A 24,248-nucleotide genomic window follows, 5' to 3' on the forward strand; every position below is an offset into this window, starting at 1 on the left:
AATAAAAATATATTTAAATGTGAATGCAATTTTGCTTGGGTGTGCTGGTATACAGAATACAAGGCAAGTCTTTATAGCTTGGCTGTATTGTGCAATAAACTAAAGGAGATGGAAGACCTCATCTTCCGCATGAATCTGTACTTAGAATATAAAGTATTCAGTATTGATTGTTATAAAAGACACATCACAAGCAGACAAGTCGTTCTTAATATATCACATTCATTTGCCGTTTGGTGCTGTACCTAGAGGGAGGACATACTTCTAATACAAACAAGGAAATGCACATTTGAAAAAGGAAAAGCACATTGAGGGGGTCTTTTCCTACCTGATCTAATTGCATATCTGCCAGTCATGAATGCTGCACGACTCGGAGTGCAAAGTGGGGAAGCTGCTAAATGCTGAGTGAACATCACCCCCTCTTTTGCTAATCTGTCAATATTAGGTGTTCTGAAAAACATTGCATTAAAATTATCGAGAAGCTATTAAGCCCAGTCACCCACATAAATGTAACTGCTACATACAAGGTTGGAATTAAATTCATGCTTGCCCCGGGTAAGGCTGTCAATAGTTGTTTTCATTACAGAGACACTATGATCCACAAATGTCCTTATTTTAAATAGTTTCGGTTAATTTTTATCATTTTATACATGTATAACCAGTTTTATTAAATAATATATATATAGTCCCAAAGTAGGAAGCACTCACACTAAAAAATATATTGTCTGCCTGGATGCTAGTAACAAATAATGTAATTGTCCCATGAAAAAAAAACAACAACCGTATTTTTGCTTGCATAAGACCTGTTGAGTGCTGTACTTTCTGGGACTATATACATTTATATATATATATATATATATATATATTATATATACAGATGAAGCGCAGGTTTTCCCAAAACTTAACTAGTTACAAGATAACACAGGCTATCCTGTTGTGTTATCTCGTGCCATCTCCCTGCTGTGTCAGGGGAAAAAAAAGCCTTCTTAGGCTATTATTCTGTTTTCAGACAGCGGGTGGTGCCTGGAAAGTAACATGAACGTGCACAGTAGGGGGTCCATTTTGACACCAGACTTCTCCAGCCTTATCTTTTATCTGGAATGTGGGAAGTGCTAAGAGGGATTAAGATTACCCCCTGGTAAAAGCAAATAGAGCACTAGTCTCTCCTGTGGGTAATTACACACTGGGCTGTTTCTGGGCAAATCCAGTTGGTACAACGTATATCAGGCGCATAATCATATATTTTTAATACTGTAGTTTGGCATTTTTCCCTCCTCTTTTCACATTATGCAATTTTGTTTTCCTCAATCATTTAACTATTAGAGTTCCCAGATCCCTGCAAAGAATGGGCCCAGACAATAAATAAGTTCCCTTTTCTCTGTAATAATAAAACAGTACCTGTACTTGATCCCAACTAAGATATAATTACCCCTTATTGGGGGCAGAACAGCCCTATTGGGTTTATTTCATGGTTAAATGATTCCCTTTTCTCTGTAATAATAAAACAGTACCTGTACTTGATCCCAACTAAGATATAATTACCCCTTATTGGGGGCAGAACAGGCCTATTGGGTTTATTTCATGCTTAAATGATTCCCTTTTCTCTGTAATACTAAAATAGTACCTGTATTTTATACTGGGTTTTTTTTGTGGTTAGGATGGTTTTGAGAGAGGGCCATTTGTATAACTCAGTCTGCAGCCTTGTGCTTTATATGGGCACAGAACCCCTCAGTGACTTCTAAAATCCTTATCATTTACAGTAGGGGGTACATTATCCCTTATAATACATGAGTGATGCTCAGAGTTCCCTGTATAACTCAGCCTGCAGCCTTGTGCCTTTATATGGGCACAGAACCCCTCAGTGACTTCTAATATCCTTATCATTTACAGTAGGGGGTACATTATCCCTTATCATACATGAGTGATGCTCAGAGTTCCCTGTATAACTCAGCCTGCAGCCTTGTGCCTTTATATGGTCACAGAGCCCCTCAGTGACTGCTAATATCCTTATCATTTACAGTAGGGGGTACATTATCCCTTATCATACATGAGTGATACTCAGAGTTCCCTGTATAACTCAGCCTGCAGCCTTGTGCCTTTATATGGTCACAGAGCCCCTCAGTGACTGCTAATATCCTTATCATTTACAGTAGGGGGTACATTATCCCTTATAATATACGAGGCCTGCAGCTTTGTACCTTTATCACATAATGCCTCCAATATCCCTTTTAATACATAAGAGATTATTACAGCCATGTTTTTCATTTATAGTTATTAAGGTTAAGGCCACAGGCAGTGACAGCAGCTTTGGACAAGTATAAATAATAAATAAAGCAGACATTATCAATAGTTAAGAAATATATCTTTCCACAACTTGGGACAACCTATCTGTACTGAACCCAGTGAGTTTCTTAAGCCCTGTAGGCAACACTGACACCCAACACTGCACCATACCATACCCCTCAACATTTAAAAATTAAAAAGAGGGACAAAAGTATATGCCGCGCTAAGTGATGCAATATTTTTGACCACGCCCCTCTGACCACACCCACATTACAAAACACCCCGATTTTCCATGGTTGGAATGGCAGCATCAGACAGACCAAGTGCACTAGTGTTTTAACTCTTTTACTGCCAACGACATATGGCATACGTCGTGGCAGTAAAAGGGCTGAAATGCCAACGACGTGTCCCATACGTCGTTGGCATTTGTGCGCAGCTCTCTGCAGCGGCGGCGGCTGCAGCTGCTTCCTCTTTCCCCCCTGCTGGCCGGCCCACTGAAGAGGAGGCGATCGGGTCTTCAGGACAGGTAAGAACTTTTTTTTTTTTCATTTACACACTTACACACACACTTACATTCATTTATACACACTTACATACATTTACACACACTTACAGCACACATTTTAGCAGTTTTTTTTCATTTTTCACACTTTTATACACTTATTTACACTCATATACACACTTACACACTATAACACAACTTTTACACATGTACACACATGTATACACAAACACTTTGGGTTTTTTTTGTTTTCTTTTGTTTTTTTTTCCATTTTGCCACTTTGTTTTTAGTTTCTTTTACCCAAAAACTGTTTATTTTGACAGCGTGACTATTGGATCAGATATTCTGACCACTAATTACACTGTCATGTGACTTATTTTGTTGTTTCACTGATTTGCACAGTTGCATTGCGTTTGCACACGCATTTTATCCCTGTATAAGTGTTCCTAATCTGTTTTTAGCGTAGCTTTGCCAGGTGTAACTTTGGTGTACAAAAATAACTTTGCCTATTTTGAATTCATCAGAATGTGTACTTTCCAAAAATATATGGTTTCCTGGGGCTCTCTGTATAGTTAGGGGGGGAGGTTACTGCACATAATACGCTGTCAGGGGGCTCTGTGTGCAAAAGCTGAGTTGGCAGGCGAGAAATCCTTATGCGCTATTTTCATTTTGGGGTCAGTACACACCGCAGACTTTGGTATATCTATGCATATTGGGCATCAAACTGTTCTGTAGGCCTCTGGTGTTCCTATTTGGGGTGACTTGCCTTTGTACGCAAGAAATTGTGTGAGATAAATGCGGCAAATTGCAACATTTTTAGGCGATTTTCTGAAATGTCATAAAAACCAATAAATTTCGGAAAGCTTTGCAGATTGGTACTTTGGTGTAGAAAGGACTCTTTACCCTTGTTGGATTTGTCAGAATGTGTACTTTCCAAAAATATATGGTTTTGTGGGGGTCTGTGTATACTTAGGGGAAGTTTCGGCACATAATACACTGACAGGGGGCTCTGTGTGCAAAAGCTGAGCTGGCAGGCGAGAAATCCTTATGCGCTATTTTCATTTCGGGGTCAGTACATACCGCAGACTTTGGTATATCTATGCATATTGGGCATCAAACTGTTCAGTAGGCCTCTGGTGTTCCTATTTGGGGTGATTTGCCTTTATCTGATCTTTATCAAGAAATTGTGAGAGATAAATGCAGCAAATTGCAAAATTTTTATGCGATTTTCTAAATGTCATATAAATCTGCAAACTTAGGAAAGCTTTACAGCTTGGTACTTTGGAGCAAAAAGAAATGTTTACCCATTATAGATTCGGGGGGATGTGTACTTTCCAAAAATATATGGCTTTCTGGGGTGAGTGTACTTTTTTTGTACCATTATCCCACATAAAGGATGTAAATATGTTGATTTTGCAGGAGCTGAAATGATACATCATATGGGGGTATGTTCCCATTGGGCCCCTACATGCCACATACTTAGCTAAACCTATACATATTGGGCATCAAACTGTTCAGTGGACCCCTGGCGTTCATATTTAGGGTATTTTATTTGGTTACTTTATGACCTGTAGGAGATAAGATACTATAGACTGGAAGTTTTGAAGCAATTTTTAAAAAAATCACAAATTTTGATAAAAACCAATAACTTTAGGAAAGCATTGTGACTTAGTTGGAGTAGACAGACAGTTGTGCCTATTCTGTATTCCCCAGAATCTGTTCTTTCCAAAAATGTACAATTTTCTGGGATAAACCTTCTGTTAGTGGAAATTTTGTCCTTGAAATCGAAGGTATGCCGCTTTCTGGAGCAGTGCTTTGGAAATTTGGTAATGAACTGCTAGGAGTTTTTGAGAAATCTCCATAAAACTATATATATTTGGTATTGGCACGTTCAGGAGACATGGGACTTTCCAAATCAGTTGTATATTCGTGCATAAAATAATTTTTGTTTCTAGTATGTGTGTTTATATTATGGAAAAATTTTTTTTGCATTTTTAGACATTTAGAAGCCTATATCTTGTTACAGAATTGGAATTACACAAAAATTCTACCATATTTTGAAAGCTTAGGTTGTTCTGAAAAAAATGATATATTAATTTCCCGGGTAAACTAAAAGTCCCCCCGAGGAAAGGCCCCTAAAGTGAAACAGTGCAAAATGTTCAAAAACTGTCTGGCAATACAAGTTCCGCTTTGACCAAAACAGCTGGCAGTAAAAGGGTTAATAGCTGGCATCATAAATCATGAGCTGCCCTTGAAAATACAAAAAGGAGGAGGCCAGGACGCGCCTGTGGCCATCAATGGTCCTTCATAGTTCAATTCCCTTGGTGCGTCTGCCTCTATCAATGGGGCTCAATGCTGATACCATTTCTGATACATGCCCTACCTAAGGCATCAGCTTTGAGACCCAAGGAAGCTCAGCAGCCAGGGCGGGACTCGAACTCCAAACCTTACGGGGTAGGAATCGAACTCCAAACCCAACAGGGCAGGAATTGAACTCCACACACGGCGATGTAAGGGCGTGCGCTCTACCACTTCGCTATCCTTCCTCCTCCCACTTGTAACATGTTTCTTCGTAATCTTGTCTTCTGCATATTGGCGGTTGGTGTATCCTAACCGACTGACTGAAACACTCAGGGTTAGAGCCTGCTGCTTGCCCCAAGCCCTATATAACTAGGGGGGCTGTTATAGTAGGGGGGGATGAATCCTCCATTTATCAACATTCTCTGGGGGGAATTAATACAAGGGTATAAGTTTTACCCCCGGGGCAAGAGAGGTCCCCAAATTTGCCCCATTGACTTATGATGGGGATTTTGGCAAATAACTAGTTTGTCGTAGACCCATGAATGAGGTGTCAAACCGTGCGGCTTATTCGGGAGTGGGGTGCTATGACTTTTCTGAGGGGTGGGCGGTTAATTGCCCCAGCAGGGGGCAATTATCCGCCCATAGACTTAACATTGAGACCAACTTTGACTGAGTCCCGCACCGTTTTTCGTAGACCCATGAATGAGGTGTCAAACCATGCAGCTTATTCGGGAATGGGGTGCTATGCCTTTTCTGAGGGGTAGGCGGTTAATTGCCCCAGCAGGGGGCAATTAACCACCGTTTGTTGTAGACCCATGAATGAGGTGTCAAACCGTGCGGCTTATTCAGGAATAGGGTGCTATGACTTTTGTGAGGGGTGGACAGTTAGTTGCCCCAGCAGGGGGCAATTAACCACCGTTTGTCGTAGACCCATGAATGAGGTGTAAAACTGTGTGGCTTATTCGGAAATGGGGTGCTATGCCTTTTCTGAGGGGTGGGCGGTTAATTGCCCCAGCAGGGGGCAATTAACCACCGTTTGTCGTAGACCCATGAATGAGGTGTCAAACTGTGCGGCTTATTCGGGAATAGGGTGCTATGACTTTTCTGAGGGGTGGGAGGTTAATTGCCCCAGCAGGGGGCAGCAATTAACTTTGACTAAGTCCCGCACCGTTTTTCGTAGACCCATGAATGAGGTGTCAAACTGTGCGGCTTATTCGGGAATGGGGTGGTATGACTTTTCTAGGGGGTGGGCGGTTAATTGCCCCAACTTTTCTGCCCCAACAGGGGGCAATTAACCACCATTTGTCGTAGACCCATGAATGAGGTGTCAAACTGTGCGGCTTATTGGGGAATAGGGTGCTATGACTTTTGTGAGGGGTGGGCAGTTAATTGCCCCAGCAGGGGGCAATTAACCACCGTTTGTCGTAGACCCATGAATGAGGTGTCAAACTGTGCGGCTTATTCAGGAATAGGGTGCTATGACTTTTCTGAGGGGTGGGCAGTTAATTGCCCCAGCAGGGGGCAATTATCCGCCCATAGACTTAACATTGAGACTAACTTTGACTGAGTCCCGCACCATTTGTCGTAGACCCATGAATGAGGTGTAAAACTGTGCGGCTTATTCGGGAATAGGGTGCTATGACTTTTCTGAGGGGTGGGCAGTTAATTGCCCCAGCAGGGGGCAATTATCCGCCCATAGACTTAACATTGAGACCAACTTTGACTGAGTCCCGCACCGTTTTTCGTATACCCATGAATGAGGTGTCAAACCGTGCAGCTTATTCAGGAATGGGGTGATATGACTTTTCTAGGGGGTGGGCGGTTAATTGCCCCAACAGGGGGCAATTAACCTCCGTTTGTCGTAGACCCATGAATGAGGTGTCAAACTGTGCGGCCTATTCGGGAATAGGGTTCTATGACTTTTGTGAGGGGTGGGCAGTTAATTGCCCCAGCAGGGGGCAATTAACCACCGTTTGTCGTAGACCCATGAATGAGGTGTCAAACTGTGCGGCTTATTCGGGAATAGGGTGCTATGACTTTTCTGAGGGGTGGGCAGTTAATTGCCCCAGCAGGGGGCAATTATCTGCCCATAGACTTAACATTGAGACCAACTTTGACTGAGTCCCGCACCATTTGTCGTAGACCCATGAATGAGGTTTCAAACCGTGCGGCTTTTTCAGGAATGGGGTGCTATGACTTTTCTGAGGGGTGGGCGGTTAATTGCCCCAGCAGGTGCACGAGTTTTGCCACGGCAAGCACCACTCACATTTTCTTCAGGAAATGTATCTCTCTAGTTATTATTATTATTAACATTTATTTATAAAGCGCCAACATATTCCGCAGCGCTGTACAATAAGTGGGTTTCATACATTGGACATACAGAGTAACAAATAAAGCAATCAATAACCGATACAAGAGGTGAAGAGGGTTCTGCCCAAAAGAGCTTACAGTCTACAAGGAGAAAGGGTTGAGACACAAGGTGTGGGAATGGGCATGACCAGAGTTGTGAGAGGTGTGGCACATATACCAGCAGGGGGTAACAGCGCTCAGAGGATATCTCCTGTATTATATACCAGCTGGGCACTTACTGTCAAACCGCCCATAGACTTAACATTGAGACCAACTTTGACTGAGTCCCGCACCGTTTGTCGTAGACCCATGAATGAGGTTTCAAACCGTGCGAATTTTTCGGGAATGGGGTGCTATGACTTTTCTGAGGGGTGGGCGGTTAATTGCCCCAGCAGGGGCACGAGTTTTGCCACGGTAATAATAATAACTAGATAGGTACATTTCCTGAAGAAAATGTGAGTGGTGCTTGCCGTGGCAAAACTCGTCAAAGTTGGTCTCAATGTTAAGTCTATGGGCGGATAATTACCCCCTGCTGGGGCAATTAACTGCCCACCCCTCAGAAAAGTCATAGCACCCTATTCCCGAATAAGCCGCACAGTTTGACACCTCATTCATGGGTCTATGACAAACGGTGGTTAATTGCCCCCTGCTGGGGCAATTAACTGCCCACCACTCAGAAAAGTCATACCACCCTATTCCCGAATAAGCCACACAGTTTGACACCTCATTCATGGGTTACATAGTTACATAGTTACATAGGGTTGAAAAAAGACCATTGTCCATCAAGTTCAACCCATCTGAGTAAACCCAGCACACAACCTATACTAACCAATCTATACACTCACATACATAAACTATATATATACAACCAGTAATACTAACTGTAGATATTAGTATCACAATAGCCTTGGATATTCTGCTTGTTCAAAAACTCATCCAGGCCCCTCTTAAAGGCATTAACAGAGTCTGCCATTACCACATCACTAGGAAGGGCATTCCACAGCCTCACTGCCCTCACCGTGAAAAACCACCTACGCTGCTTCAAATGGAAGCTCCGTTCCTCTAATCTATAGGGGTGACCTCTGGTGCGCTGATTGTTTTTATGGGAAAAAAGAACATCCCCCAACTGCCTATAATCCCCTCTAATGTACTTGTACAGAGTAATCATGTCCCCTCGCAAGCGCCTCTTTTCCAGAGAAAACAACCCCAACCTCGACAGTCTAACCTCATAGCTTAAATCTTCCATCCCCTTTACCAGTTTAGTTGCACGTCTCTGCACTCTCTCCAGCTCATTAATATCCTTCTTAAGGACTGGAGCCCAAAACTGCACTGCATACTCAAGGTGAGGCCTTACCAGGGACCTATAAAGCGGCAAAAATATGTCCTCATCCCTTGAGTCAATGCCCTTTTTTATACAAGACAGCACTTTATTTGCTGTAGTAGCCACAGAATGACACTGCCTGGAATTAGACAACTTGTGATCTACAAAAACCCCTAGATCCTTCTCCATTAAGGATGCCCCCAACACACTACCATTCAGTAGATAGTTCGCGTTTATATTATTCCTACCAAAGTGCATAACTTTGCACTTGTCAACATTGAACCTCATTTTCCAGTTTGCTGCCCAGTTTTCCAATTTTGTCAAATCGCTCTGCAAAGCAGCAGCATCCTGCATGGAACTTATAGTTTTGCACAACATGGGTCTACGACAAACGGTGGTTAATTGCCCCCTGCTGGGGCAATTAACCGCCCACCCCCTAGAAAAGTCATAGCACCCTATTCCCGAATAAGCCGCACAGTTTGACACCTCATTCATGGGTATATGACAAATGGTGGTTAATTGCCCCCTGCTGGGGCAATTAACCTCCCACCCCCTAGAAAAGTCATAGCACCCCATTCCCGAATAAGCCGCACAGTTTGACACCTCATTCATGGGTCTACGACAAATGGTGTGGGACTCAGTCAAAGTTAGTCTCAATGTTAAGTCTATGGGCGGATAATTGCCCCCTGCTGGGACAATTAACTGCCCACCCCTCAGAAAAGTCATAGCACACTATTCCTGAATAAGCCGCACGGTTTGACACCTCATTCATGGGTCTACGACAAACGGTGGTTAATTGCCCCCTGTTGGGGCAATTAACCACCCACCCCCTAGATAAGTCATAGCACCCCATTCCCGAATAAGCCGCACAGTTTGACACCTCATTCATGGGTATATGACAAACGGTGGTTAATTGCCCCCTGCTGGGGCAATTAACCGCCCACCCCTCAGAAAAGGCATAGCACCCCACTCCCGAATAAGCTGCACGGTTTGACACCTCATTCATGGGTCTACGACAAACTAGTTATTTGCCAAAATCCCCATCATAAGTCAATGGGGCAAATTTGGGGACCTCTCTTGCCCCGGGGGTAAAATTTATACCCTTGTATTCATTCCCCCCAGAGAATGTTGATAAATGGAGGATTCATTCCCCCCTACTATAACAGCCCCCCTAGTTATATAGGGCTTGGGGCAAGCAGCAGGCTCTAACCCTGAGTGTTTCAGTCAGTCGGTTAGGATACACCAACCGCCAATATGCAGAAGACAAGATTACGAAAAAACATGTTACAAGTGGGAGGAGGAAGGATAGCGAAGTGGTAGAGCGCACGCCCTTACATCGCCGGGTTTGGAGTTCGATTCCTACCCCGTAAGGTTTGGAGTTCGAGTCCCGCCCTGGCAGCTGAGCTTCCTTGGGTCTCAAAGCTGATGCCTTAGGTAGGGCATGTATCAGAAATGGTATCAGCATTGAGCCCCATTGATAGAGGCAGACGCACCAAGGGAATTGAACTATGAAGGACCATTGATGGCCACAGGCGCGTCCTGGCCTCCTCCTTTTTGTATTTTCAAGGGCAGCTCATGATTTATGATGCCAGCTATTTTTTACTTTTACTGCAAGCTGTTTTGGACAAAGCGGAACTTGTATTGCCAGACAGTTTTTGAACATTTTGCACTGTTTCACTTTAGGGGCCTTTCCTCTGGGGGACTTTTAGTTTACCCAGGAAAACAATATATCGTTTTTTTCAGAACAACCTAAGCTTTCAAAATATGGTAGAATTTTTGTGTAATTCCAATTCTGTAACAAGATATAGGCTTCTAAATGTCTAAAAATGCAAAAAAAATCTAATTTTCCATAATATAAACACACATACTAGAAACAAAAATTATTTTATGCACGAATATACAACTGATTTGGAAAGTCCCATGTCTCCTGAACGTGCCAATACCAAATATATATAGTTTTATGGAGATTTCTCAAAAACTCCCAGCAGTACATTACCAAATTTCCAAAGCACTGCTCCAGAAAGCGGCATACCTTAGATTTCAAGGACAAAATTTCCACTAACAGAAGGTTTATCCCAGAAAATTGTACATTTTTGGAAAGAACAGATTCTGGGGAATACAGAATAGGCACAACTGTCTGTCTACTCCAAACTATCAAGTCGCAATGCTTTCCTAAAGTTATTGTTTTTTATCAAAATTTTTGATTTTTTTTAAAAATTGCTTCAAAACTTCCAGTCTATAGTATCTTATCTCCTACAGGTCATAAAATAACCAAATAAAATACCCTAAATATGAACGCCAGGGGTCCACTGAACAGTTTGATGCCCAATATGTATAGGTTTAGCTAAGTATGTGGCATGTAGGGGCCCGATGGGAACATACCCCCATATGAAGTATCATTTCAGCTCCTGCTAAATCAACACATTTACATCCTTTATGTGGGATAATGGTACAAAAAAAGTACACTCACCCCAGAAAGCCATATATTTTTGGAAAGTACACATCCCCCCGAATCTATAATGGGTAAACATTTCTTTTTGCTCCAAAGTACCAAGCTGTAAAGCTTTCCTAAGTTTGCAGATTTATATGACATTTAGAAAATCGCATAAAAATGTTGCAATTTGCCGCATTTATCTCTCAGAATTTCTTGATAAAGATCAGATAAAGGCAAATCACCCCAAATAGGAACACCAGAGGCCTACTGAACAGTTTGATGCCCAATATGCATAGATATACCAAAGTCTGTGGTATGTACTGACCCCGAAATGAAAATAGCGCATAAGGATTTCTCGCCTGCCAACTCAGCTTTTGCACACAGAGCCCCCTGTCAGTGTATTATGTGTATTATGTGTATTATGTGCCGAAACACAATTTCTTGCGTACAAAGGCAAGTCACCCCAAATAGGAACACCAGAGGCCTACAGAACAGTTTGATGCCCAATATGCATAGATATACCAAAGTCTGCAGTGTGTACTGACCCCAAAATGAAAATAGCGCATAAGGATTTCTCGCCTGCCAACTCAGCTCAACACAGAGCCCCCTGACAGCGTATTATGTGCAGTAACCCCCCCCCCCCCCTAACTATACAGAGAGCCCCAGGAAACCATATATTTTTGGAAAGTACACATTCTGATGAATTTAAAATAGGCAAAGTTATTTTTGTACACCAAAGTTACACCTGGCAAAGCTACGCTAAAAACAGATTAGGAACACTTATACAGGGATAAAATGCGATAAAATCACAAAAATTGTGCAAATCAGTGAAACAACAAAATAAGTCACATGACAGTGTAATTAGTAGTCAGAATATCTGATCCAATAGGCATTGACTCAAGGGATGAGAACATATTTTTGCCGCTTTATAGGTCCCTGGTAAGGCCTCGCCTTGAGTATGCAGTGCAGTTTTGGGCTCCAGTCCTTAAGAAAGATATTAATGAGCTGGAGAGAGTGCAGAGACGTGCAACTAAACTGGTAAAGGGGATGGAAGATTTAAGCTATGAGGTTAGACTGTCGAGGTTGGGGTTGTTTTCTCTGGAAAAGAGGCGCTTGCGAGAGGACATGATTACTCTGTACAAGTACATTAGAGGGGATTATAGGCAGATGGGGGATGTTCTTTTTTCCCATAAAAACAATCAGCGCACCAGAGGTCACCCCTATAGATTAGAGGAACAGAGCTTCCATTTGAAGCAGCGTAGGTGGTTTTGCACGGTGAGGGCAGTGAGGCTGTGGAATGCCCTTCCTAGTGATGTGGTAATGGCAGACTCTGTTAATGCCTTTAAGAGGGGCCTGGATGAGTTTTTGAACAAGCAGAATATCCAGGGCTATTGTGATACTAATATCTACAGTTAGTATTACTGGTTGTGTATATATATAGTTTATGTATGTGAGTGTATAGATTGGTTAGTATAGGTTGTGTGCTGGGTTTACTCGGATGGGTTGAACTTGATGGACAATGGTCTTTTTTCAACCCTATGTAACTATGTAACTATGTAATAGTCACGCTGTCAAAATAAACAGTTTTTGGGTAAAAGAAACTAAAAACAAAGTGGCAAAATGAAAAAAAAAACAAAACAAAACAAAAAACAAAACAAAGTGTTTGTGTATAGATGTGTGTACATGTGTAAAAGTTGTGTTATAGTGTGTAAGTGTGTATATGAGTGTAAATAAGTGTATAAAAGTGTGAAAAATGAAAAAAAAACTGCTAAACTGTGTGCTGTAAGTGTGTGTAAATGTATGTAAGTGTGTATAAATGTATGTAAGTGTGTGTGTAAGTGTGTAAATAAAAAAAAAAAAAGTTCTTATCTGTCCTGAAGACCCGATCGCCTCCTCTTCAGTGGGCCGGCTGGCAGGGGGGAAGGAGGAAGCAGCAGACGCGATGCGATCGCGTCTGCTGCTTCCTGGAGGGTCCTGCGAGCGAACGTCTTGCAGGACCCTCATGACAGCCCCCCTGTCACGTTGCCCAGGGGGGTGTCATGGATAGAAGCTCTCTGCAGCGGCGGCAGATGCCGCCGCTGCAGAGAGCTGCGCTTAAATGCCAACGACGTATGGGACACGTCGTTGGCATTTAAGCCCTTTTACTGCCACAACGTATGCCATACGTCGTTGGCAGTAAAAGAGTTCAAACACTATTGCACTTGGTGTGCCTGATGCTACCATTCCAACCATGGAAAATGGGGGTGTTTTGTAATGTTGGTGTGGTCAGAGGGGCGTGGTCAAAAAATATTGCATCACTTAGCGCAGCATATACTTTTGTCCCTCTTTTAAATTTTTAAATGTTGGGAGGTATGGTGTGGTGCAGTGTTGGGTGTCAGTGTTGCCTACAGGGCGTAAGAAACTCACTGGGTTCAGTACAGATAGGTTGTCCCAAGTTGTGGAAAGATATATTTCTTAACTATTGATAATCTCTGCTTTATTTATCATTTATACTTGTCCAAAGCTGCTGTCACTGCCTGTGGCCTTAACCTTAATAACTATAAATGAAAAACATGGCTGTAATAATCTCTTATGTATTAAAAGGGATATTGGAGGCATTATGTGATAAAGGTACAAAGCTGCAGGCCTCGTATATTATAAGGGATAATGTACCCCCTACTGTAAATGATAAGGATTTTAGAAGTCACTGAGGGGTTATGTGCCCATATAAAGCACAAGGCTGCAGGCTGAGTTATACAAATGGCCCTCTCTCAAAACCATCCTAACCACAAAAAAAAAAACCAGTATAAAATACAGGTACTATTTTATTATTACAGAGAAAAGGGAATCATTTAAGCATGAAATAAACCCAATAGGGCAGTTCTGCCCCCAATAAGGGGTAATTATATCTTAGTTGGGATCAAGTACAGGTACTGTTTTATTATTACAGAGAAAAGGGAATCATTTAACCATGAAATAAACCCAATAGGGCTGTTCTGCCCCAATAAGGGGTAATTATATCTTAGTTGGGATCAAGTACAGGTACTGTTTTATTATTACAGAGAAAAGGGAACTTATTTATTGTCTGGGCCCATTCTTTGCAGGGATCTGGGAACTCTAATAGTTAAATGATTGAGGAAAACAAAATTGCATAATGTGAAAAGAGGAGGGAAAAATGCCAAACTACAGTATTAAAAATATATGATTATGCGCCTGATATACGTTGTACCAACTGAATTTGCCCAGAAACAGCCCAGTGTGTAATTACCCACAGGAGAGACTAGTGCTCTATTTGCTTTCACCAGGGGGTAATCTTAATCCCTCTTAGCACTTCCCACATTCCAGAAAAAAGATAAGGCTGGAGAAGTCTGGTGTCAAAATGGACCCCCTACTGTGCACGTTCATGTTACTTTCCAGGCACCACCCGCTGTCTGAAAACAGAATAACAGCCTAAGAAGGCTTTTTTCCCCCTGACACAGCAGGGAGATGGCACGAGATAACACAACAGGATAGCCTGTGTTATCTTGTAACTAGTTAAGTTTTGGGAAAACCTGCGCTTCATCTGTATATTATATATATACATTAAATATATACATTATATATATATATTAAATCTCTGATTGTTATTCATCTGAGAATCAGTGGGACTATGTAAAAAAAATGAGGGGCACAAGTGTAATACAACTAGCTAACTAATCTGAATAACCTTGAGAAGATGTGCTTGGAAAAATGGTCTAAAATCACCCCCAAGCAATGTGCAAACTTGTATAGTTAGTAACAGACAAAAAAGGTGTATATATAATGCTTACATTTTTAAAAACAAACATCTTATTGGTTGCTATGAGTTACTGTGACTGGGCAAGCTTAGTGCCTTTTATAACATCTGAAATTGCAGCTAAAGATGGTCCTACCAAGTACTTACATGGGGGTTGAATACTTATGCAACCAGCACATCCCAATTAATATTAATATATATACAGGTATAGGACCCGTTATCCAGAATGCTTGGGACCAAGGGTATTCCAGATAAGGGGTCTTTACATAATTTGGATCCCCATACCGTACTGATACTACAAAATCAATAAAACATTAATTAAACCCAATAGGTTTGTTTTGCCTCCAATAAGGATTAATTTTATCTTAGCTGGGACCAAATACAAGGTACTGTTTTATTACTACAGAGAAAAAGGAAATCAATTTTAAAAATCTGAATTATTGGATTAAAATGGAGTCTATGGGAGAAAGGCTTTCCATAATTTGTAGCTTTCTAGATAAGGGGTTTCCAGATAATGGATCCCATACCTATATATATATATATATATATTTTTTTTTTTACCTTTACCTTTACCCCCAACTCCCCAACCATTAGCTCAATGAAATTCAACCACTCCAGCAAGAAAAGGAGGGACTACTGGATAAGTAAGTCATGCAGAACTGGGGGCAGCATGGTCCTCCAGTAGACTGGAATACACATGTAATCTTAGCCTATTAAAGGATTCTGCTACCCATAAGTCAACATGACTTATACAGTATTTCATGGTCTGCTTGGCTTAGAGAGGTAGAACACGATGGATAATAAATCTTAATAAGTTATACTACACAATTCTCGTCATTTATTTAATGGTGCTGAATTTACATATTCTAAATTACAAATGATTTCTTATAATTATGGTTAACATCTAGCTCCTCATTTTAATGTATAGCCAATCACCATATGCCTACACATGCACAAGCTGGCACAAAGAAGTAGCATTGCCTGTATATGGGCATGTTACTTGTACTCATGTACTTTATATATTCAAAATGCAAACTATTTCATTTGAAGATATTACATTAATAACCAATTCAATATACATATATAAATATAAAATGTTTATCAGACCTAATTGTTTTGTTTCCATAGCAGCCAACATCTCCGATCCCAAGATCATCAACCATTATCAGAATAAAGTTAGGTCTTGAACTGTAAACACAACTTGCACGCAGAATATGCAGAATGAACATGGTTCTTATCCAGGGCTGAGGTTTCATATTTCTGTGGAAATACAAGTGTGAAATAAATAAACCAATTAAAATGTGCAAAGAAACCCCCAGATTATTGCAATTATATTACATTCAAGCCAACAACATTGCCCTCACACAATGTATTTTTTCGTATTATTGACTTTTTTATCCATCAAGACATGCGATTGTTTGTTTGGATTTGCAATGGATTTCTCTTAGATCGTTATCAAACTTGTGACAATCAGCGCTTAATACGGACCTATTCAGTTAACAATCACCAGATAGGTCTTGATGCCACGAAAGGGAAATTAAAATGAAACTCATCAGGGCTATTCAATATTACAATAAATTGATACTGGCACCACCAATTCTGCCATTGATTGGATAGTGTCATGTCATCTATATGGATGATTTCTCAGTTTTTTAAATTGTGCAGCAGCATAATATAATGAAAGTACAGTAGTTATCTCATTGCTTAAATCTTTACCAGGTATGATTACCAGCCCCTAGGAATTAGCAACAAAAGCAAATGTGGCTGAAAAAAATACTTAGGAAGTTAGCTTACCCATAAGTCTTGGTTTTGGATGGAAAATTCCCCTTTACATTAACTTTTAGTATGATATAGAACACCCTATTCCTAGCAGCTTTGCAATTGGGCTTCATTATTTATTTTTTATAGTTTTTAAATTATTTGCCTTCCACTACTTCATTTTTTTCAGCTTTATATGGTGGTCACTGACCCCGACAGCCAAAAACTATTACTCTGTGCGCTTACAAATTAATATTAATATTGTTACTTTTTATTTGTTATCTTACTATTCGGCCATTCTCTGATTCATATTCCAGTCTTTCATTTAACCCACTGCCTGCTTGCTAAGGTAAACAAGACCCTAGCAACCAGATAGCTACTGACATTACAAACTGCATAAGCTCCTGAACAAAATGTTAAATAACTGAAAAACCACAAAAAATAAAAAACGAAAACCAATTGCAAATTGCCACATAATAGCAAATTCTACATCATATTAAAAGTTAATTAAAAGGCGACCAACCTGTTTAACTTACAGTTACAGTTTGGCACACAGCAAGATTCAGTGGCAATCAGTATGCATGTATTTATGTATATCCCACTACCTTGTACTTGATCCTAACTAAGATATAATTAATCCGTATTATTTTTAAAAGACATACATAGTAAAAAAGTAACATAGTAAGTCAGGTTGAAAAAAGACTTAGGTCCATCATGTTTAACCTTAATGCCTATATATAACTTGCCTAATTGCTAGTTGATCCAGAGGAAGGCAAAAAACCCCATCTGAAGCCTCTCTAATTTGCCTCAGAGGGGAAAACAATTCCTTCCTGACTCCAAGATGGCAATCGGACCAATCCCTGTATCAACTCTCCAATAACCCTGTATTCCCTCACTTGCTAAAAAGCCATCCAGCCCCTTCTTGAAGCTATCTAATATATCAGCCCTTACAGTATGGTAATCTGAATTACGGAAAGACCCCTTGAAACCCCAGGTCCTATGCAGAACCTGTAGTATAAACAGGATGGGTAAATGATATATATATACATAGCTACATCCTTCCACAGTCACCCAGGAGTTTAATGTTCATAAAAAAGTAACATTTGCCTTAATAAAAATGACAAAACTTTAAGTTACCTTCTATTATCCTTTTTAATTTATACTCTAGGGCTACACATTGAAGTTAAAAGATCTTATCTGCAGTAATGGCAACCAACTCTTAATGCACAAAGGGCGAATTTGAGTGTTTGTTGTCCACACAGTTTCCAGCTGTGCAGGTGGGTGGCAAATGCATTTCTAATTGAATTATTGTTCAGAAACGTTCATTGAAGTATTTCCATACAATACCCCATTGACCCACAGTTGCACCCACAGGGTCAGAGAAGTTACCACTGAAGTCTATGACAAGGCGAATTCAGGCTTTTTGCCACCCTCCCACTGAGCTGGAAAGCACTTATGTAGGAAACTGTTCAATTTCATCCCATTTACCATGGCCTTTAAGGGCTCAAAATCATGCAGTAACATAAAACGAAAGGTGCGAGAAATAGTCTTGAATCACTGTGGTCTGCGCCCACAAAATTCACTATAAGTAGTAAAAATGGATTACTTCGTTCACAAAATGTGCTCTATAACAACAAATTACAAGTCTTCTATTCCTAAACAGACTCCTATAAATTTGTTTACTACATACAAACACAATAAATACAGGTTTTCAGTGGAGAATAATAGCAGGCTCTCTGACCTGGCTAAATGATAGCCATTCATTTTCAAGTGCTTTTCAAGAACCGGAAAAGAAGTGTTTAACCTGGCAACAATCAGTAAATTGGCACTTGTACTAAAGAAAGGACACTATAAAGCTTGAAAGATTGTATATTTTTTAAAAGATCAAGTTCTACTTCAGTAACACTTTATTGTACAGTTACAAAATAATTAGACTTTCTTGAAGCTACTGACATTTCCCACCAGAGACATGTACAAGAAAGCATGGCAATTCATTAAAGGTAACACAAATCAATCAATAGCAATCAAGATCAGAGCTCAGTTCTCCTATTAAAAATAGCCACCTGGTATAAGGAAATGGCTTGGTGAGGTGAAAATCAATGTGTGATGCTTCTCACAAGGGCTGTTATATTATATATGTATAATCAACCTGTGAATAAATAAGGAAAATATGTCCCTTATATCTCTGTATTGGCCATCGAAAATACCTGAATAGAAACTAAGAAGTACAGCAAAAGGAATGGTCTCTGGTTTTTTCCCACAATACAAGTTTTAGATTTAGTTCTTTCTTTTAGATACAAAATGGAACACATTTTATTTCTCATCTGGTTCACAAGGCACACTATTTACCTCAACATTAAAACCCTTCAGGCATTATATTTCCACCTGGACATTTACTGCTTACAATCCAACAGTACAATATGTTGCAACCAATACCGTAACCTATAAAATAGCACATTAATAAAGTGTCAGTCATTTTTAATGCATTAATGCATTGAACAAACAATGGCCAAAATGTATTAATGCAACACTGTACATTTATATAATGTATAATAATGTGTGGTATGCAAAGCTCCCCCCATGCACACACACACTGTACATAGGGTGTCATATTTACTGTATATGATACTTATTTAAGTTCAGCTAACAGTAAGGCCACTTGTATGAGGTCAAGTAGACATACTTGTGTACATGTGTAGATCTTCTAGATTATACCTGCACACAACTGGGGCTGTTTCCATGGTGTTTGCAAGCCATCTCCAGTTGCTCTAGCTGGAGTCACTCATCTGTGTGACATGTACATAGCATATTTGTCTAACTATAATGGGAGCAATTGGTCTTGGGACTACTTACACATAGGGACCCATTTACTAAGGTTTTTTGAGAAAAGTTTGAATTTTTTTAATGTTATGGTTATTTTAGATTTATGTTTGTGTTTTTTTGCATTATACGATACATTATACAAAATTTGAGATAATTCTGTATATTTTTTTTTAAGACCCACAAATGTTTGAGCTTTATAAAACTTTATGTGACTTTTTTAAAATGACAAAAAGTACGCCAGGTTTAAGCTGCCGAGAACCACTGACAGCCTGTCTTTGACACATTTTCAAGGGAAAGTTAAACCCATTATTGTTTTTAATTTCCCACAGTTTCAAAATGAAGTTAATCCCATCATTGGTTTCTATTTTATTTTTTTAATTAATTTGAAGGTTTTTTTTAATGATTTTTTTAGGAAAAATCTAGATCAACAGGTTTGCTATACAATCAAAAAGAGAGGGGGATTGATCAATGCACATTCCCTGGTCCCCTGTTTCATTAGTAAATTATCTATGCTAGTGCATGTTTTAATAAAAACATGGGTTTTAAGTTACAAAATTATGATCATAAGATTGGTAAGCCACCATACCATGTCAAGGTAAACCCCGTATGGTGGTCCTATCTATTTACCTCTGGTCATATTTTTCAAAGGCTGACACTCCCGTGCACTGTTCCCATTCTTGACCTGGGGGCTGGTTTGAGTCAGAGGGCTTAGTCACTCCCATGCCTTCAGCTTTTATAGAGAGAGATTGCCAGGACCACAGCTTGGTTCTACAGGCTTAATCCTCCCCCGCTTGTGGCTTGTAAAGGAGAAGACTGCCCATTAACCAACACCCATTTTATTAAAGGCATAAGACCACCATTAAAGGGATGGGTGTGGGGGTGCTAACCCACATGGAAGTTTGGCCATTCTTCCTGCAGAATAACTCTGCTAAAATACATAGATACACAGAAAGGGGTTGTGGGAGCACTCCAAGGCTAAATAGAGTATACAAATACAATGGAAGTGCAACTGATCTGGCCAAATTAACTACAAGCATACAAAAAGAGAGGGGGATTGATCAATGCACATTCCCTGGTCCCCTGTTTCATAAGTAAATTATCTATTCATAAGTAAACTATGTATTGATCAATCCCCCTCTCTTTTTGTATGCTTGTAGTTAATTTGGCCAGATCAGTTATCTATGCGTAAGTAAACTATCTATTGATCAATTCCCCTCTCTTTGTATGCTTGTAGTTAATTTGGCCAGATCAGTTGCACTTCCATTGTATTTGTATACTCTATTTAGCCTTGGAGTGCTCCCACAACCCCTTTCTGTGTATCTTGCTATACAATCAAACAGCTTTTCCTTCTTATGTATAGTGAGGGCTTTAATAGTGATAACATAATGGTTTTGTACATTTTCCTTTTGTTGTCTTGGTTATTGCTCATTTCTGTAAGGCTGTAGTTTATTGGGTTGTAGGTTAATTGGGGTTAGGGTAAAGAAGTAGGGTTAGTGGGATAGGGAGGTAGGGGAGCAGGGTAGAAGGAAAGTTAGGGGTTACCGGTTCTCAGACGGTTTCTATGCGGTGCTTTCTGTCTGCTGGCTCTCCAGATATTGGGCCCATGGATACCACTCCAGCTCCCCTTCATAGCTCCTATCAAGGAGTCTGTCTCTGATTGTTTCCATGGCTCTGATCCAATTTATTTTTGTGATTAGCATTGGTAGGTAGTGATCTTGCTGCTGTTAGGATATGTGTGGCTAATTTGCGTGATTGTTTGGATTGTGTGTTTCTCGCTTTCATTCCTAGCAAGAATAGTTGTGGGGTTGGTTCTATTGTACAGTGGAGGAACTCGGAGAGCAGAGTTTCTACTGTTTACCAGAATTCTTGAGCTATTTTGCATGTCCACCATGTGTGTAGGAATGATCCTCGTTCTCCGCAGCCTCTAAAACAGGCTGATAGTTCTGGGTTATTAGTGAGTTTGCTGATGCGGGTTGGGGTGTAATACCATCTATAGATGATTTTATATGCTCTTTCGCTTGAGGCTGCACAGATTGAAGTTTTGCTAGCTGTGGTCCATCTATGTGACCAAGTTTGTTCTGGTATTGTGATCCCCAGGTTTTCTTCCCATTTGGTCATGTATTTTTGTTGTAGCGATTAGGTGCGCTGGCTGGGATTGCCTGTGGCAGATGTTCTCAAAGTAGGTGAGTGGTTGGTTTGTTTGTGTGTGTTTTAATTTTTTATTCGATAAAGTGTTTTATTTGTTGTAAGTATTGAAACAGTTGGGTGTTTGGTATTTCAATCTATACATTCTTGGAATGAGATTACTTTTTGCTCTGGTGCGAGGGACTTTATAGTAGTCAGGTTTGCGGCTATCCAGGTTTTGAAGTTCGCGGGGGTGCAGCCTGGTGTAAATTCTTTATTGTGGAATAGAGTTATAAATCTGGTGTTGGTTGGGGTCCGTTTTGATTTGTGTGCCATTGTATCCCATAGGTCTAGTGCGTGTTTGGAGGTTGGTAGTAGATCTATTGGGGTTATTCTTAACGGTTTAGGTATCCAGAATAGATGGTTGTTTTCTATTTCACACACTTTCAACGGGAAGTTAATCCCATCATTGTTTTCTCTTTCACATAGTTCCAAGTTAAACTTAAATACATTATTTTCCAAGAATGAGTGCCAATGCTTCTAATGGCCACTGGAGCACTTTCTATTTGGGAAAAAAGGAAGATTCAAGGAAAATAAACATTGCTTTGAAGTTCTTGATTCTTTTGAAAATTTCCTGTAATATTCTCAAAATGTTTGGCAAATAAATACATTCTCAAGTTTTTTGTATGATCAACTTACAAATTAACGTGAATATTAATAAATACATCATTGATCAAATGTATTTAATAAAAAACTCTCAAGAGTTTATGTGAGTTTCTAAAAACAAAAACAAAAAATCAAGTTTTATTAAATGTTCCCCAAAGAGTACACAATATGGCCAAAAATGCCAGACACCTGTCTCTGGAATTTGGGTTGAGATCAGGGCTTTGTCCAGGCAAGGCAACAAGCTACTCCCACAAAAGCAAACTAATCCTGAATAGACCTCAGTTTGTCCATAGAGGCATTATCACAAATATTGCATTCTTGCGTTACTTAGCATTTGCTCCAGAGTCAAACAGCAGTGACCTTTACACCCCCACAGATGTTACCAGGCACAGAACATGTTGGTGTTATGTGTGAGTAGAAGCTCCATTATTACAAAAAACAATTCCTCCAATTAATAGTTCTTTTGTTGGCAACGGGATGGAATTAGCACACATGATCTAGTTGCCAGAACCAGAACTTCCAGTAATGCCACCTACTCTCATATTTTTTTGAAAAATGATTTGAGATCTTAGAACAGGCACATTTCAGTACATTTTTAAAAATGTATGCATGGAACATGCTTAATGGAAGCCTTTAAAACACATAGCTATTAGCCTTTTATGTACTAGAAATCCCCCTTTTTTCAACTTGATTTATGAATGTTTGTAAGTGGATATTTTTCTGTAAAAAAATTTTTTATACAAGTTAATTGCCCTTAATAAAGCCCACATAGCTCATATTAAAGCTAGCCATACACAGGCTGGTACTGTGTAAAAACTTGGCTCCTCCAGAGTTAGCAGCTTATTAGCTCATATTTAGGGCATTTGTGACTGCCTGCTTTGCCAATATCTGTCTAAAAGTCAGTCAGATATTTATTGGGCATCTTTGAAAATTCCTTTGGACAAGGACCACATTGCTGTGTGGATACAGTCCTCGCATGACTGGTCCAACATGGGTCCATGATTGAAGCAACTTTATTTTGGCCTCTGCATGAATAGCCAATTGAGGCAAAGACTTTGCAACCTTGCCAAACAAGTGGATCTTTATGTGTATGGCCAGCTTGAAAGTTAGTTAGTAGCAGAACAGAATGGTTTTATCTTTAGAGTTGTCCAGAGTGCTGCTTTTTTAACCTAAAAGAACTAATAATGTTAAGCAGTGAACCTTGCTTTTTACCTGGAATATTATCCAAATCCTCTTTGTGACATTGGTGTTGTTACTAGACACCACACTCCCTTATTATGTGATTTACTTCCCTATTAATAACAATGGTCATAAAGGTCATTTTTACCAGCCAGCTGGTAATCTATCAGGATGGCAACAATAGTTGCTTTGGTTTTACTACTGTTGAATGCACTGGGCTTGTTAAACTCAAAGGCTGGAAAGTACTGCGGTGTGTATAATATCTTTTATGTCTCAATATTTTTTTTATTGATTTATAATTGTCAACAGAAAATATATAACAGTGAGTCCACCAAAATCAAATGTGTCCTTATAATGATCAGAATCTCAACATATAGAATATTGTACAACACTGTTCTGTCAATTAGGTGCTAATAAAGTGATATAACAGAAAGAGAAAATAAGGAAAAGAGGGAACAAAAGTAAAAGCAAATGGGGTTAGGAATGAAAAAGCAAACATAGGGAAAACACTATAAATTGTGGAATAAAGGTCAGTTATCCATCTTTGGATTTATAAGAAGATAACTTGCCTTATTGTAGATTATTTAGTAAGTCTGTATGGATTCATGAAAGGATTGTGGAAATCTATATTTGATCCATGCTTTACAGACCTTCAGGAATTGTTTTTGTTTATCATGGAGAATGCTGGTGAGTTTTATAATTAAAATGTTATAGAGTTTAGACTTGACTTCAGGAAAAAGTAATTGTGGTACAAGCC

The 24,248-nt window shown here is 39.8% G+C and overlaps 1 protein-coding gene across 4 annotated transcripts in view; it reads right to left on the bottom strand.

The window, feature by feature from the left end:
* The window catches only part of sts (steroid sulfatase), a 106,714-nt gene that overhangs the window by 78,751 nt on the left and 3,715 nt on the right, over positions 1-24,248 (bottom strand). For 3 of the 4 annotated variants that reach the window (XM_002938968.5, XM_018091434.2, XM_031896684.1), the window contains 2 exons: positions 16,049-16,201; positions 326-447 (listed from right to left, as the gene is read on the bottom strand). In XM_002938968.5, the coding sequence (XP_002939014.2) occupies positions 326-447; positions 16,049-16,197 (271 nt within the window). In that variant the 5' untranslated portion in view covers positions 16,198-16,201. The remainder of the gene's footprint in view (positions 1-325; positions 448-16,048; positions 16,202-24,248) is intronic. The other variant, XM_031896683.1, reaches the window with a different exon arrangement.

Source organism: Xenopus tropicalis, chromosome 2 (assembly GCF_000004195.4).
Source record: "Xenopus tropicalis strain Nigerian chromosome 2, UCB_Xtro_10.0, whole genome shotgun sequence".
NCBI lineage: Eukaryota > Metazoa > Chordata > Amphibia > Anura > Pipidae > Xenopus > Xenopus tropicalis.